Source organism: Amblyraja radiata, chromosome 31 (assembly GCF_010909765.2).
Source record: "Amblyraja radiata isolate CabotCenter1 chromosome 31, sAmbRad1.1.pri, whole genome shotgun sequence".
Taxonomy (NCBI): domain Eukaryota; kingdom Metazoa; phylum Chordata; class Chondrichthyes; order Rajiformes; family Rajidae; genus Amblyraja; species Amblyraja radiata.
In genome coordinates, this window is record NC_045986.1 from 17,147,360 (window position 1) to 17,163,320 (window position 15,961).

Here is a 15,961-nt window from a genome sequence, read left to right on the forward strand (position 1 = left end):
AAAACAGATTGCTGAGTACTCCAAGCCTGGTTCATGTTTGGAGAAGGCACAAGCTCGAGGATTTTTGGAATCACAGGTGTGCCTACCCTAACAAGCTTACTCAGTGAGAGCAGGCTGGATTTCAAAACAAGCATTGACTTTGATCCAGGCAGTGGAGATACAGTCAAACGAGCACAGGGTCTCTCTCCCAGTGAAGGCTGAATATTAACGAGTTGGGGTCGAACTTCGAGGCATCCTCAGTGAATGGGAAAGGCCACCGAAGAGGAAATGTTCCCCTCGTGCAGGATCAACATCGAGCTGATGAATGCTGACACACGGAACCCGATGGCACAGCTATGGTTTCAAGGGCATTGTTCAACAGTTTGCCTCAAACTAAAACTGGAACACAGCAGTATGAAGCTTTTTGGGAAGAATGATGTGAGGAAGATGGAGGAATGGACTGTATGAACCATTCACACTGTCAAAAGCCTGCTGAACCTGTCCATAAATCAGTAAACAGCAAAGAGATTGTCCACGGAAATTGAGTGTGTTCGGCAGTATGTGTGATGTGTGATCAGGAGTTTGTGACACTGGCCAGATAGCTCACCTTCCTTCATACCTACACTGGGGAAAGAATGAAGGCGACAATGTGTGTGAAATTATGAAAGTGAGGCAGAGCTCCCTCTTCTCATTATTTACACAGATCAAGATCCTATTTGAAAGGCCAGCCATCAAAGGTAGGGGTAGATTGAAGCAAAAACAGCCATCGTTCAGCCAATCATTCCTGCAGTGAAGACAGATGTCATCATTGGGATCTCTGGAGATAATAAGATTTGTTGATTTCAGAGGAAGGCAGGTCTGTGTCAATTTTAACCTCAAATACCAGCAGAGAGTGTTGGATTAAAGTTCAAATGTGTCTCAAGAATAAACATTCACCGTAAACGATTACAATGCAGCAGACTTTTATTTGGTCTGAAGAAGGGTCTCAACCCGAAACATTATCCATTCCTTCTCTCCAGAGATGCTGCTTGACCCGTTGAGTTACTCCAGCTTTTTGTATCTATCTTAGACTTTTATTCGGGACAGCATCAGCTCTGTAAATCTTCTGGTGGGCAATAAATAGTTAGATATTTTCTGGTGTCTGAAAGATAGAGCTGGTCACAAGGAGAATTTAGAGGATGTCAATTCCAGAAGCAGAGATTTGGTTGAGGAAATACAAGAATGACTTTGTGGCCTTGGACTTGATCTATCTTGATTATGACAGATGCTTCACTAAAAAGGCAAGTTCAGAGCACTGTTTCATGCACTCAATCCTAAACATATGTTGCCTCCTTCAGTGGAGAAAGATTTGCAAGACAACAGAGAAGGGGCTAGAGGATAGAACTAGTGAGTTACATTGAGGGTAGCCAGCGTGGACGCGATGGGCTGATAACCACTGTAACTGTTCCATGCGCCTCCGAATGAATGTATATCGAGCTGAAAGGGCTTTCTTCTTTACGTAGGATGAGTCGGATTACAACTCCACAACGGTGAAGAGCCAGACCAACACTGCCACCATCAACGACCTTCTTGCTGGCACCATCTACGTCTTCCAAGTACGAGCAAGGACGGTGGCCGGCTTTGGGCAGTACAGTGGGAAGATGTATTTTCAGACAATGACAGAAGGTAAACGGGCACCTGCTGCACCTCAGATGGGAAAAGTGATGCTGAGGGGCTATATTCATGATCACATGACCAGCCATGATCACATTGAATGGCAGTGCTGGCTCGAAGGGCCGAATAGCCTGCTCCTGCACCTATTATCTATTGTCTATTGTCTACCTGACTGATTCCAAACATTCGAAATCTGACAACGCCCTACAAAAGAAACTAAAAACATAAATTGCTTAAAAAAAAAATACTCAGCAGGTCAGGCTGCATCTGTGGGAAAAGAAACAAAATTAACACTTCATGTCAAAGATTACAAAATTGTTGTGGTGGAGCTTATTGCCTATTAGTTTTCCTTTCTATGAAATAGTAATTTACTCTAACTTACATTTACATGTTCAAAGGAATAGGTGTTTGATGTCTATCTTAGAGCGATGTAGCTCATCTGAACAGGATCGCTATCAATTAAAGCCATGGTTGGGAGACAGAATCAGGCAGCTAGTGGAAGGTGGCATTACCAGCTCATTGGCCCCGTGTTGCTACTCTCCTGCAGCAGTGATGCATTTCACTGGGCATCAGAGATGTAGATTGAGCCTGGTCAGCATTTGTATCCATCATGTGCAGACAGACACCTTCCGTTGAGAAATGACTGTCATTCTGAAGTCATCATTGTCTCTACCACTTTGTTGAATATTTCCAACTCTCATTCAGAAATTTGAATCACTTTGGTTTGAGGTAAGGAATAAGAGGATACAGTTAGGGACAGAACACTGTTTATAAAGCAGGCACAAATTAAGAAATCAGAGAATATTTGAGAACAAATGTCACCCCGGCAGATCCGTAAGACTTGGATACTTGAAAAGATAAAATGGGGTGTAATTCATGGAAAGGTTTACAGAGTATATTTTATGTTAAAGAAGGACTGAATATTGCTGATTTCCTTAAGAATAAAATTGTTAGAAAACATTTGTCTGAATCCATATAGCCTCATGGCATCAAGTCAAACAAGCTAAGAAAATCTCTTGCTGATCAATATTGATCAATGATCTTCTGCAGATGAACCAGTGCTTATCCATGTTGAAGACAATTTAAAGGAGGCGCTGAGTGTACTCTTTGTGGGGAATGTTGAACGAGGATAACATATTTCACCGCTTCCTTGCTGATTATTCAGTCACTGAATCATCTGTCTTTGGTAATTTTAGTAGGAGTGACCACAAAAGAGTCATTGTGGAGATGGTCCCATTCAGTGTAGAAGAGAGAATCATGCAAATTTGTATGGGTTCAGAATAGCCTAACAGCTCAACGAAGGGTCTCGACCCCAAACGTCACCCATTCCTTCTCTCCAGAGATGCTGCCTGTCCCGCTGAGTTACTCCAGCATTTTCTGTCTATCTTCAGCACAGTGGACAGATCCATAATGTGTCTCAACTCCACGTAGCAGGAAAACTGTGACACTTTGAAATCCTCATCCTATCAATGACCAACCCTGTATTAATGAATTGAAGCATTTCATAAATGCAAGCACATTTGGCCCATCCTATCCATGCTGGTCAGATTTGGGCCATTAATCGACCTGACTATCCAGTCTGTATGGTTCTTTAAAATATGTTTTTAGAGATATCAGCCTGGTCTATCCTTTCAGACTGAGTTCCAGAAAATATGATTTTCTCCTCTTCACTAATCCTGCTACCAATTAATATAAAACTAAACACTTTATTTATGATCATCTCTGCCAGAGTAAATAAATCCCATCTGCTTAACCTAACAGAGCCTCCAGTAATTGTACACACCCCGATTAAATTTCCCCTCTGTCTGAAGAAGGCTCCTGATCCAAATCGTCGCCAATCCATTTTCTCTCAGATGCTGCTTGACCCGAGTTACTCCAGTACTTTATTATCAAGTTTCTAACATCTGTTTTCTTTGTGTCTTCCCCTTTGACTCCTTTGTTACAATGCAAACAGCCCCATCCTCAACATTTTCTCCTCGTAACTACATTTCTCCAGTTTTGACAGCATTCTCGTGATGCGCGCATGATGCACATTACGCGTGCCTGGTGCGTGATGACGTAGGCAGTGACGAGCGGTCTTGCGTGGCGCCCCAGGATTTTGGGATGTACAAAATCTTCGTGCGCCATCTGCGTGACGCGCAAATGGTGCAAAAGTGGGACAGGCCCTTTACTTTCTTCAATTTAAAGGTGTATCCAAGGGCACTCGCATGGGCCACATCTATGCTTGCCTTTTTGTTGGTTAAGTTGAACAATCTATGTTCCAAATGTATATTAGCACCATATACCAAGTTTGCAATTTGAACTATTGCATCAGGGCTGCCCCTGCACCCATGCAGAACTCATTGATTTCATTAACTTTACCACTAACTTCCACTGTGCCTTCAAATTCACTTAGCCCATCTCTGATACTGCTCCCCTTTCTTGATGTCTCTCTCCATCACAGGGGACAGACTATCAAATGATGCCTACTACAAACCTATTGACTCGCACAGTTATCTAGACGTTAACCCCAACTCTCAATTTCTCCATCTTCGCCGTAGCTGCTTCCAAGATAAGCTTTCCATTCTAGAACATGAGATGCCCTCTTTCTTTAGTGAACGTGTTTCTCACACTGCTGTCATCAATGGACCCCTCACCCATGTCTCCTCTGAGTTTCGTAGCTCTGCTCTCATTTTCCCTCTCCTCAGATAGAACAGGATAGAGTTCCCGTCCTTGCCTTTCACCCCACCAGCCTAGAAACACATCATCCTCCAACATTTCCACCACCCTCAACATGATACCACCAGCAGTCACATCTTCCCATCCCTTTCCACAGAGACCATTTCCTAAGCTGTCACGAAGGATCCAGACCTGGATGGCCGCCTGTCCATGTTCTCCAGAGATGCTGCCTGACCCGTTGAGTTACTCCAGCACATTGTCTCTTTTTTTTGTGTAAACCAGCATCCACAGTTGCTGATGTCTCCTTTCTATTGATGCTGATGCTTTGGGGCCAGTTTGATGGAAATAACGGGATGGATTTGCAAAGATCAGTCCAGCAGTCAGTGGTACCTGTCGTAGCATGGGTGATGCAGACATCTTTATAGTTCTTTGGATTATGTTGTAATGTGTCAGGGCTTGGTCGCCATCTTATGTTTTTCCCTCTGTTTTGACCAGGCATTGAATATGATGGGATGGTCTTCCAAACATTTTGTCAGAGAAGTATTAAGATTGAGTTAGTCATCTTTCTCCCTCCTTGTTGATCCTGGGTTTGTCATTGATCACATTGACATTGGATATAATCAGAGACTGAACCACCACAGCCCACAACTGGATAAACTCTAAACATTCCTCAATCTCTGGGCGAAGAAATGTCTCCTCATCTCTGGCCAACCTCTGATTCTCGTACACTGATCCCTGGTTCGAAACACCCGAATCGTCATGTCACATCTACCCTGTCAAACCCCATAAGAAGTTTGTTCTGTTTCAATGACACATGAAACCTTACTTTTGAGAAGGAAGGAACTGCAGATGCTGGTACAAACTGAAGATAGACCCAAAAAGCTGGAGTTGTGGAGCTCCAGCTTCTTGTGTCTCTCTTACTTTTGAGAAAGTTGATATGTGAGCAATTGCCATGAACATTTGAGCCTCCACCTGCAGACCCTAGCTCTGAACTACCTGGTGCTGTTTGGTGATCTGGAAATTTGAGATGTCAAATATAGTGATGTAATTTCTTTTCGGTATCTGGGCCGGGACAACTGGGAATCTGTTGATTAAAGCCACAAGGTTGTAGCGCTGGTGAGGGGAGGAGACAAATAATGGTGATGCTTAAAAACATTTACACAAGAAGTGATTGTGGAATGTGGCGGAAGTTGGATCTCGGAGGAAGATTTGTTGTAAATAAACCGTCATCGGCAATGTTCCCTTTGATACTGCTAACCGGAGACTTTATGGCAATCTCCCCAGAATGCCTAGCACTGCCAAAGCAATGATCAGATGGAAACTGCTGAGGTTGGAGTCTCTGGCAATGATTGTGTTCCCCAAAGTGAGAAGGAAAAACACATGTGAATGGATTGCAACGCATAGATGTGCTTGCTTTAGCTGAGGATCTTGAAGTGTAAGCTGTGATGTATGTGCATGAGTGTTGGAGTAAGAGCATATGTGAGCATGTGACGGAGCATTTATAGAATTGTAGAATTGTACACAACTGAAACAGCCCTTTCAGCCCACCTCATCCATGCCAACCGTATTGCCCATTTATACCAATCCCATTTGCCCTCTCTAGACCCATATCCCTCTACCATTCCTATTTAAGCATCTGTCCACCTTTTCAACATTATAACTGTATCTGCCTCCACTACCTCCTCTGTAACTAATTCCAGATAAACAGTATTAGCTGTGTGTAATATCTACCTCTCTGATATCCCTTAAATTTCTTCCCTCTCACCCCAAACTTGTGCCAAACTCTTCTAGTTTTAGTTCTAGAGATACAGAACGGAAATAGGCCCTTCGGCCCACCACGTCCGCACTGACCAGCAATTCCCGCTCACTTACACGATCCTACACACTGAGGTCAATTTACATTTGTACCAAGCCAATTAACAGACAAACCTGTACTTTTTGGAGTGTGGGTGGAAACCGAAGATCTCGGAGAAAACCAACATGTTGATGGGGAGAACGTACAATCTCCATACAGACAGCACCCATGGTCAGGATCAGCCCGAGTCTCTGTCGCCACCGTGCCACCTTGATTCTGATTCTGATTATCTATCTTATTAATGCTCCCTATAATTTCAGAAACCTCATTCACTCAGCCTCCTGAGTAGCAGTGAGAATAAACCCAACCTATCCAATATCCCCGTTACAACTACAGCCCTCCATTGCAGCCAACATCCTGGTGAATCTCTCTTTTGCTACCAGATATTTGGTGGGACCAGAACTGCGCACAAGAGTCTAAGTACATGCTGACCAATGTTTTCTACTCCTGTTCCTTATGACCTTAAGTGATCGGCCAGGGGTGCAATAGTGTTGTGGCCCAGAGAATGTGGACAGGAAGGACAAGTGACTGAAGACAAGGGTCATGTGCAGGTATTAAAAGGACTCAACTCCACAGCCGTGCGTTGGATCAGGATGGCCACGGTGGCAGTGAACGGAAGTGGCCTGGTGTGCCCTAGTGGTGATGTGCTTTGGTCCCAGCAATTCACAGGTCTTCGCACAGTTGAAAGCAAAGCCTTCATTTCTCGTCCAGCATCACCGGATGTCTCCGTGCAAATGTTTCAAGCGACTGCCGTTGCCAACATCTGCCTTCCCTTTAATAGGATGGTAGACGCCTTAGCTTTGATGCCATCGATACTTTGCAGGTGGGAAGCCAGAGAGACCAAGTGCCCCAGTCAAGGTTAGCCTTACCGACCCCCCCACCGGCCTGCGTGAAGCAGTGGTGGGCTGTAGACTGGGAGATGCTCCATGTGGAGATGAACTGTATGTGGGAATCAGACAGAAAGGGAAGGCCAGTGCCATCAGCCGTGGTCTTTCAAAGTGGCGTAGCCGGGGCCTGGCGGCCCTCTTGCTGCTCCTGGTTCTCATGTTATCTTCTTGTATGTCTCCAGCAGAGCCCTGGAAGGATCTGGAGGCAAAGAAGTGGTGGCATTGAGAGACGGGTGGACACGAGGTCCAGCAAGCAGCAAGTCTTCTCCCAGGAGGCTGCAGATGTCTGCCGGCACCTGATGTGAATCCTGTGCCACCCCAGTCACTGCTGCTGTGACATGGTCAAAGAAAACCAGCCTCTACCTGTCCACCCGGTGTCACGGGCAGCGACTCGTATAAGCGTCTCTCCCCTGCTATCCCATTCTCTGCTGCCCCCCTCCCCTGCCCCAACCGTTGCTTCAGCTGCCCCCCTTTGCCATGGCCTGTCTGCTCTCTGCTGCTGCCTCTCTGGTCTTTTGCCTGCTCTGCTGCTGCGCTCTCTGCTACTGCTGCTCCTGCAGGTCCCCTCCCCTCTCTGCTGCTCCCTTCACTGCTGTCTGGCTACCAGTCATTGAACAGCAGGCCAGTGCTGCACTGTGTTGGACCAGGTCCAAACAAAGGCAGCCAACATTCCACCCCACCTCCCCGCTGTGATTGAGGAAACCAAAGTGTGGAAAACAACCTCTTAGCCAGACATGTGAATAAAACCTTTCCTACTTGTAGGTAAGAAGTCAGCTGTGAGTATTGAGCAGATCTTGCAATATTTTCAATGCTTTTGCGTCAGCCTTGCCCTTCTGTCTTCACCCTGCTCTCACTGGTCAGTTTTAAGCAGCATGGGAACTCAAATGAAATTGGACAAGCAGCTGAATTGTTATTCTAACTGCACTTGTATTTCCAGAATGGATTCTCCATAGTAGATAGAAGAAGTCAGGCAACTGCAGTTCACTACCCAAGACACTAACATCCTTAACTATTCTAGCCCCTCTTAATTACCAGCTTCAAGTTGTCCTCGGTATTTCATTATTCGAGATGTTGTCACCTGCAGAGTTATTTAAGGATTTATATTTTTCTGGAAGATTATTAGTATTGACTTTATTTTGCTTTTGGCCCAAAGTGAATCATGTCATTTATTTCTGCTGTTGCTGGGATGTTGCGGGGCATGAAATAGTTACCAGGTTTAATATTAAGTGGTTGCATCTCAGGTATACTTGGCCCAGACACTAACACTCAGTGCCAGAAGGAATGGTTGGCAGCAGTAGAGGAATGTGTGTTAACAGCACTGCTGTGCTAAGTATCTGCTTCAGCTCAAATAATGATGGTTTCCTTATTACCACGTGTACCCAGGTACAGTGCATCTTTACTGTAAAATTTGACCAGAACTGTATGCAGTGCTCAAGGTGATTCCAATTTGTGTTGACCATTTTAGCATCTAGTATGTGGCTGGGCTCATAGACAAAGCATCCCCCATGTCTTATAACACCTTGTTCCCTCATTCTGCTACCTTTAAGAAACTAAGGATGAAGGTTTGGTGAAAAGTTACTTTGCTGAGGGTGGAGCCTGTGACCACAGAGATCCCATTGTTCGCCATATGCAATGAGGTAGATGATGTAGGAAATCTTGCAATAATCTTGTGTAATCTTGCAGATACGTGAAAATTGGTGGTAAAATAGTTACGAGGAGAATAGTCTCAATGCCACAAAAACATATTAATTAGCTGATAAGATGGGCAACGCAATATCAGATGGAATATAATCCCAATAAGAGCAGAGTGATGCATTTGTGAGGTTATATAACGTTAGGGCATATATCATGGATAGGATGGTTGTAGGGATGACTGAGGAACAGGGGGACCCTGGTGCAAGGTCCAAACCCCCATGAAGTCGTAGCTCAAGTTCGAAGGGCGATAAGCAAGACATATGGAAAGACAGCCTTCATTAACAGGAACACAGAATATAATAGCAGAGAAATACGGTACAGATTTATAAAACATTAGTCAAGAATATTGCTTCACTTTTGTTTACCACAATATTGAAAGGATGTAATTGTTTTGGAAGGTGCAGAAAATATTCCAGAATGTTGCTTGGGATGGCATGTCTCAGTTATGAGGAGAGTAACAAGATAGACTGGATTTGAATTCCTTGCAGAGGTGGAGTCTTTTGGGGGAGGCGTGGAGTATTATGAAAGGCACAGAAAGGATAATGAGTAGCAACCTTCTTCCCTCACCCTTGACTCTCTTATAGTTCAAATGCCTGTCTGTGTCTTAGTTCTCTGCCTCAGCCCTCTAGCTACAAAATTGCAAAGGTTCTTGCCTTCTGAGAGAGACATTATTTCCTATGTGTGAGAAAGAACTGCAGATGCTGGATAAAATCGAAGGTAGACACAAAAATGATGGAGTAACTCAGCGGGTGAGGCAGCATCTATGGAGAGAAGGAATGGGTGACGTTTCGGGACCCGAAACGTCACCCATTCCTTCTCTCCATAGATGCTGCCTCACCACCGAGATTATTTCCTAAATGGGTGAACCCTTATTTTGTGCCTATGATCCCCATTAGGAGGATCTTCATTAGGGGAAGCAACTTCATTAGATTCAAATATATTTCTCCATAAGGTCATATAGCCTCATATTTTCCCGCTTTATACTGCATCTATGGATACACTAGTGAAGTGAAAGGACTGCTTATCCATTTACTTAACCTATCCATAGCACTTTGTGTTCTCATCATAACCAACACTTTACTGAATTAAATTCCATTTTCCATTTCCCCACTTAACTGACTAGATATTTCTCATTTCATGTAGTCCAATATTTTCCTCTATTTTGTCATTGCCAATGTTGGTATAATTTGCAACACCTTTATCATGTGACCTGCATTTACATCTAAACCATGAATAAATGCGACAAGAAGATGTGGACCAAATCTAAACCCAATGTAAAAGGAATCACAGTGCTGGAGTAACTCGGCAGGTCAGGCAACATGCCTGGAGAACATGGATAGGTGATGTTTTGAGACCCTTCTTTTGACACTGATTGTAGGGGAAAAGCTGGAAAAGGGGAGAAGCAGGACCTGCATGGTCTCACACTTACAATGGAGGAGGCCCAGGAGAGAAAGGTTATGTGGGAATGGGAAGGGGAGTTAAAATGTTTAGCAACCAGGAAATCCAATAGGCTTTGGCCGATGGAGCACAATTGCTCAGTGAAACGGTCGCTGAGTCTACGCTTGGTCTTGCCGACGCACAGGAGGCCACATTGGTAACATCGGATGCAGAAGGTTAGAGGAGGTGCTCATGAACCACTGTCTCAACTGGAAGGACTGCTGGGGTTCCTGGATGGAGGCAAGGGAGGAGGTATTGGGACAGGTGTTACATTTCCTGCAGTTTCAGGGGAAAGTACCTGGGGATGGGGTGGTTTGGGTGGGAAGGGATGCGATCCAAGGAGTCGCAGAGGGAGCAGTCTCTGAAGAAGGTGGAAAGGGGTGGAGATGGAAAGTTGTGACGAATGGATCACGTTGAAGGTGAGGGAAATGTGGGATTTTAATGTGTTGGATGCAGAGGCTGATGGGGTGAAATGTGAGGACCGGGGAACTCTGTCCTTGTTCCGAATGTGGGGAGGGAGAACAAGAGCAGAACTACGGGACGCAGAGGAGATGTGTGTGTGTGGGACCCGCCTATGACAGAAGGGGGAAATCCGCATTTACTAGAGAAAGAGGACATCTCGGATGTCCTAGAATGGAAAGCAGACATGGTAGCGTGGAATTGAGTAGGGAATAGCATCTTTGCAAGAGACAGGGTGAGAGGAAGTGTAGTCTAGCTAACTGTGGAAGTGGGTAGATTTCCAATAGATGTCAGTCAATACTTTGCCTCCTGTGATGGAGACAGAGAGATCAAGAAAGGGGAGCAAAGTGTCAGAAATGGTTGACTAAACCCTATGGAACCACGGCAGTATTATGCTCCCAGTCACACTAAGATCTGTCACGATTAACTTCTGCACTCTGCAACTGAGCAGCCTATTGCCTGGGAATCCTGGTAGCACTAGCCTTGCCATTGCAATTAAAGTGGATTCCAGTGTTTCATTTGAGTAACAGGTGTGGTACCATCTATCCCACAGTGAGCTTTGGCAATTCAGAACTCATAGAGTCATACAGCGTGGAAACAGGCCCTTCAGCCCAACTTGCCAACATGCAGCATGTACACTAGTCCCAACTGCCAGCATTTGGCCCATATCTCTTTAAACCTGTCCTATCCATGTACCTGCCTAAATGCTTCTTAAAGGTTGCGATAGTACCTGCAACTCACTGGAACTCACTGGAGTTCCAATGGCTAAAAGCCATTGATACCAATTGGAAGTGCCAACTCCAGCAGCTAGATTCAACTCCTGTGCTAAACTCTGGTAAAATATATAAAGGCTTGTTAAGGAAATAAGGTTCACTAACTCTGAACTAAATCTGCATGGATACCCCATTTAATGTCTTTTTTTTTTTGTCAACAGCTGAATACCAGACCAGTCTACAGGAGAAACTTCCTCTCATCATTGGATCCGCAGCTGCTGGCCTTGTCCTCCTCATTGCTGTTATAGTCATTCTCGTTGTTTGTAACAGGTAACTCCAATAAAATCGTAAACTCTTTTTACTGCATGACCCCATGTTTGATTTATTCCTCTGGCTGGTATGATATACTTTCCATGATGAGTAAAAACAATGAGTTAAATGGGGGGTTTTTGGGCATATGTGAGAGAGCAAATAGTAAGATTAAACGAGACCTTACCAGTTTGAAGTTTGATCTGTATTTTATGAGGAGTTACGATGAGGGATTACGTGAAGAACCCCGCCAGGACGCATGCGTGTCATTCTTCAAAGCAGCGGTGTGAAATCACAGATAACTGTAATGACTAAACATAGTAAGATTAGAGAAGAGATACCAGTTAAGTATATGATCAGGGTGGGACCGGAGGGCACGTAATCCCTCATCATAACTCCTCATAAAATACAGATCAAACTTCAAACTGGTAAGTTCTCGTTTAATCTTACTATTTTACTTCGGAGTCACGTGAGTGACTACGTGAAGATTTTAAAGCTCTGTGATTTCATGCCGTGGAAACGAGTCCATGCATCACGTCTGCCTTGACTGTGGGAGGAACAGTGTTAACATAATTTGGACATGATTCGTCATTGAAATCATAAAATTTATTAACACAAATTATAACCCCTTTTATGGGTTTAATTAATTTACAGAACTTAAAAAAATTTCTGCACATGTTCCAGATTTCATCACTGGTTTATTGTAAAATAACTGGAAAGTTCTTTCCCCTGACCATCCTGCTGCTTCGAGGACTTGGTCCATGGGCACATCCAGTTGTACTGCTGCCGATGTAGCTGCAGCCCTGGTGGAATGAGATTTAAAAACGTTAGTATCCACCCCAGCCTGTGTCAGCACCTGTTTCAGTCATCTCAAGATGGTCTGGACCGTCACTCTTTTGTGAGGTTGCTTATGGCTGATCAGCAGTCCCTTCTCATTGCCTCTTAGGATTTTTGTTTTCTCTATGTATAATGACAGGTGTCTAACTATACAGAGACGGTCATCTGAAGGGTATGACCTAAATTGTATATTGAGGCCTGCTGATCCCTGTCTGTTCTGCTTTACCAGTACGTAGATGTGGAACGTAATATCGTCAGGTGAGGAGGTCATGTTGTCCAGTCTGAGTTTATGCAGTGACTGAACCCTCTGTGCCGTGACCAGTGCCATTAACATGACTGTTTTCAAAGTTAGTCTGTGTAGGGACAGAGTTGATGCTGGAGACTAGTTCCTGAGCGTTTTCAGGACAATGCTTACATCCCAAATTTGGGAGTACCTGGTTTTTGGGGGATTTGTATTAAATATTCCCCTCATGAGCTTTGTTACCAGAGGGTGAGTCCCTACAGTGTAACGCTCTGTCCCTTGCCATAGGTAAGTCGACAGGGCACTTCTGGCGCTGTTGATGGCACTGTAGCTGAGCCCCTCATCATAGTGGAGGCCTGCCAGATATTCCAGAACAGACGGGATGTTCATGTTTCTGTTGGTGATGTTGTTCTTATGACAGTACATTTCCCACTTCCTGATGTAGAGCAGATATTGTTTTTTAGTTGATTGTCTTTGGGCCGCCGAGATCATGTTCGCTGTTCGGTCCGTTAGTCCCAGTTGTAGAAGTGGTATTTTTAAACTCTACAAATTAACAGGTTCAAGCTTTTATGGCATGGATGGCTATCCCCTGTCATGGGATGTAGCAACAAGTCTGGTCTATGTGGGATGGTAGTACATGGTTCTAATACCATGTTTTGCACCACTGGGAACCATGGTTGTGTAGGCCATGTACTACCAAAATACCAGACGCAGAGTCTTGTTGTATTTTCCTTTTTTTTTTTTTTTTTTTTTAATTTATTTTATTAGAAGTTAATACAATACAAAACAATACAGTGGCACCTAATTTTAGGTGCCAACTATGTCATACCGTAATCCATTCTATGTACAACCTCTAGTTTTATGTTATGAGTAGGCAAGACAAGCAAAAGAAAACAATAGAAAGGGGAAAGAGTGGAAAAATAGATGGTAGAGAGACGAAAAATGTGAAGTGTGTATATAAAAAATAAAAATAAAAAAATAAAATAAAAAAGAAAAGGTGGAAAGTAGAAATAGAAGAGAAGGCCCCTTAAAAGAGAATTTTTCAAATCTATATTCGGAGATGTAGATCTATCCACGTCATGAACTGAAATCAGCAATCCTTATGGTACCGCTGCATCACATGATTCCAAAAAGTCGATGAAAGGAGACCAATTCCTTAAGAATTGGTCATATTTATCTATTAGTCGGAGTCTCATTTCTTCAAGGCGTGCTATGTCCATCATATTCCTAATCCACATTTTAACAGTTGGTATGGTTGTATTTTTCCAAAATTTAAGTATCAATTTCTTTCCAATTATTAACCCATAATTAAAAAAAACATTTTGGTCTTTATTTAAATTGGTATCTTCTCCTATTATTCCAAATATAATCCATTCCATTTTGGGTTCTATTCTTGACTTGAAGAGCTTTGTAAATATATCAAATATATCACTCCAAAATTTATTCAACTTTGTACATCCTACAAATGAATGTGTTAAATTAGCGTTTTGAAACAAACATTTATCGCATCTGGGAGAGACGTTTGGATAAAATTTATTCAACCTCGTTTTTGAATAATATAGTCTATGTAATAATTTGAATTGAATTAAATTATGTCTTGTATTAATAGAACAGTTATGTGTATTCATCAAATACTTTTCCCATCTATCCTTCGAGATCTTTATCATTAGCTCATGTTCCCAATCTTCCCTTAGTGCTTCTGTTGAGGGTGATTCTCTATCTAATATATTATTATAAAAGTATGAAATTAATTTTTGTGAATCAGCCTTAATATTAATTGCTTCTTCTAAAGGGTCTAAAAATATAGTTTGAAATCTATGTATATATTTCTTCATAAAGTCACATACCTGTATATATTTAAAATATTGATTATCCTTCAATTTAAATTTTAATTTTAATTGTTGAAATGATAACAGTTTACCCAATTCATACATATCCCCTACTTTCCTAATCCCCAGTCTATCCCATTGTTGATATGTGTTGTCGATGAGAGAAGGTTTGAATGCGGGGTTGTTCAATAGTGGGGTTAGTACTGATAAATTATTTAATTTCAAGGATACTTTTATTTGTTTCCAAATTCTTATTATATTGTGAATAATTGGGTTCTTCTTATATATTATACTATTCAATTTTATCGGTTAGAGCAGGATCGTTCCTATATCGTGCGGATAGCACTCCTCTTTCTCCATTCTTATCCACTCCAACTGCTGAGTGGAACTATCCAGCCAGTACATTATGTTCTTAATATGCACTGCCCAGTAGTAATACATAAAGTTAGGTAATGATAAACCCCCAACTTCTTTAGATTTGCACAAATGCTTTCGTTGAATTCTATGTGTTCTGTAATCCCATATAAAATTAGTGACAGTGGAATCTAGTTTTTTGAAAAAATATTTTGGAATAGTATTTCCTGATGTAGACCAGATATTGTTTTTTAGTTGATTGTCTTTGGGCCGCCGAGATCATGTTCGCTGTTCGGTCCGTTAGTCCCAGTTGTAGAAGTGGTATTTTTAAACTCTACAAATTAACAGGTTCAAGCTTTTATGGCATGGATGGCTATCCCCTGTCATGGGATGTAGCAACAAGTCTGGTCTATGTGGGATGGTAGTACATGGTTCTAATACCATGTTTTGCACCACTGGGAACCATGGTTGTGTAGGCCAATCGGGTACTACCAAAATACCAGACGCAGAGTCTTGTTGTATTTTCCTTAATACCCGACTGATGAGGCAGAAAGGAGGGAATGCATAGATAAACAATTTCCCCCAATGCAGCGAAAATGCATCTGTTGCTGCTGCCCCAGGGTCTGGTTCCCATGAAACATAGTTAGGTATCTGGTTGTTTAGTCTGGATGCGAATAGATCGATATCTGGTGTTCCATATTTTCCTGTAATATCAGAAAATACCATTTTGTTCAACATCCATTCGGTGTTTTCATTAAATTTGCGTGACCTGGTGTCTGCCACTAAATTTAGTCTCCCTGGTAGGTAAGTGGCTGATATCCAAATATATCTCTGGATGCACCATTGCCAAATTGAATTAGCTAGATTGTCACATGATATCGATTTGTTACCACCCATGTGGTTGATGTATGCTACCACGGTGGTATTGTCTATTTGTAATCTAACATGCTGGTGATATGACCCAGTACAATATGACTTAAGGCCATGGAATGCACCCAACATTTCCAAGTAGTTTATGCCCAATGTGAGTAAGAAAGATGCCTCCTGTGCTGTCC

The 15,961-nt window shown here is 42.8% G+C and overlaps 1 protein-coding gene across 3 annotated transcripts in view; it reads left to right on the top strand.

Annotated features, from left to right (window-relative positions):
• The window catches only part of ephb2 (EPH receptor B2), a 127,433-nt gene that overhangs the window by 84,949 nt on the left and 26,523 nt on the right, over positions 1-15,961 (top strand). For 2 of the 3 annotated variants that reach the window (XM_033047937.1, XM_033047938.1), the window contains exons 7-8: positions 1,482-1,644; positions 11,558-11,666. In XM_033047937.1, the coding sequence (XP_032903828.1) occupies positions 1,482-1,644; positions 11,558-11,666 (272 nt within the window). Of the gene's footprint in view, positions 1-1,481; positions 1,645-7,214; positions 7,795-11,557; positions 11,667-15,961 lie in introns of those variants that run through there. The other variant, XR_004416526.1, reaches the window with a different exon arrangement.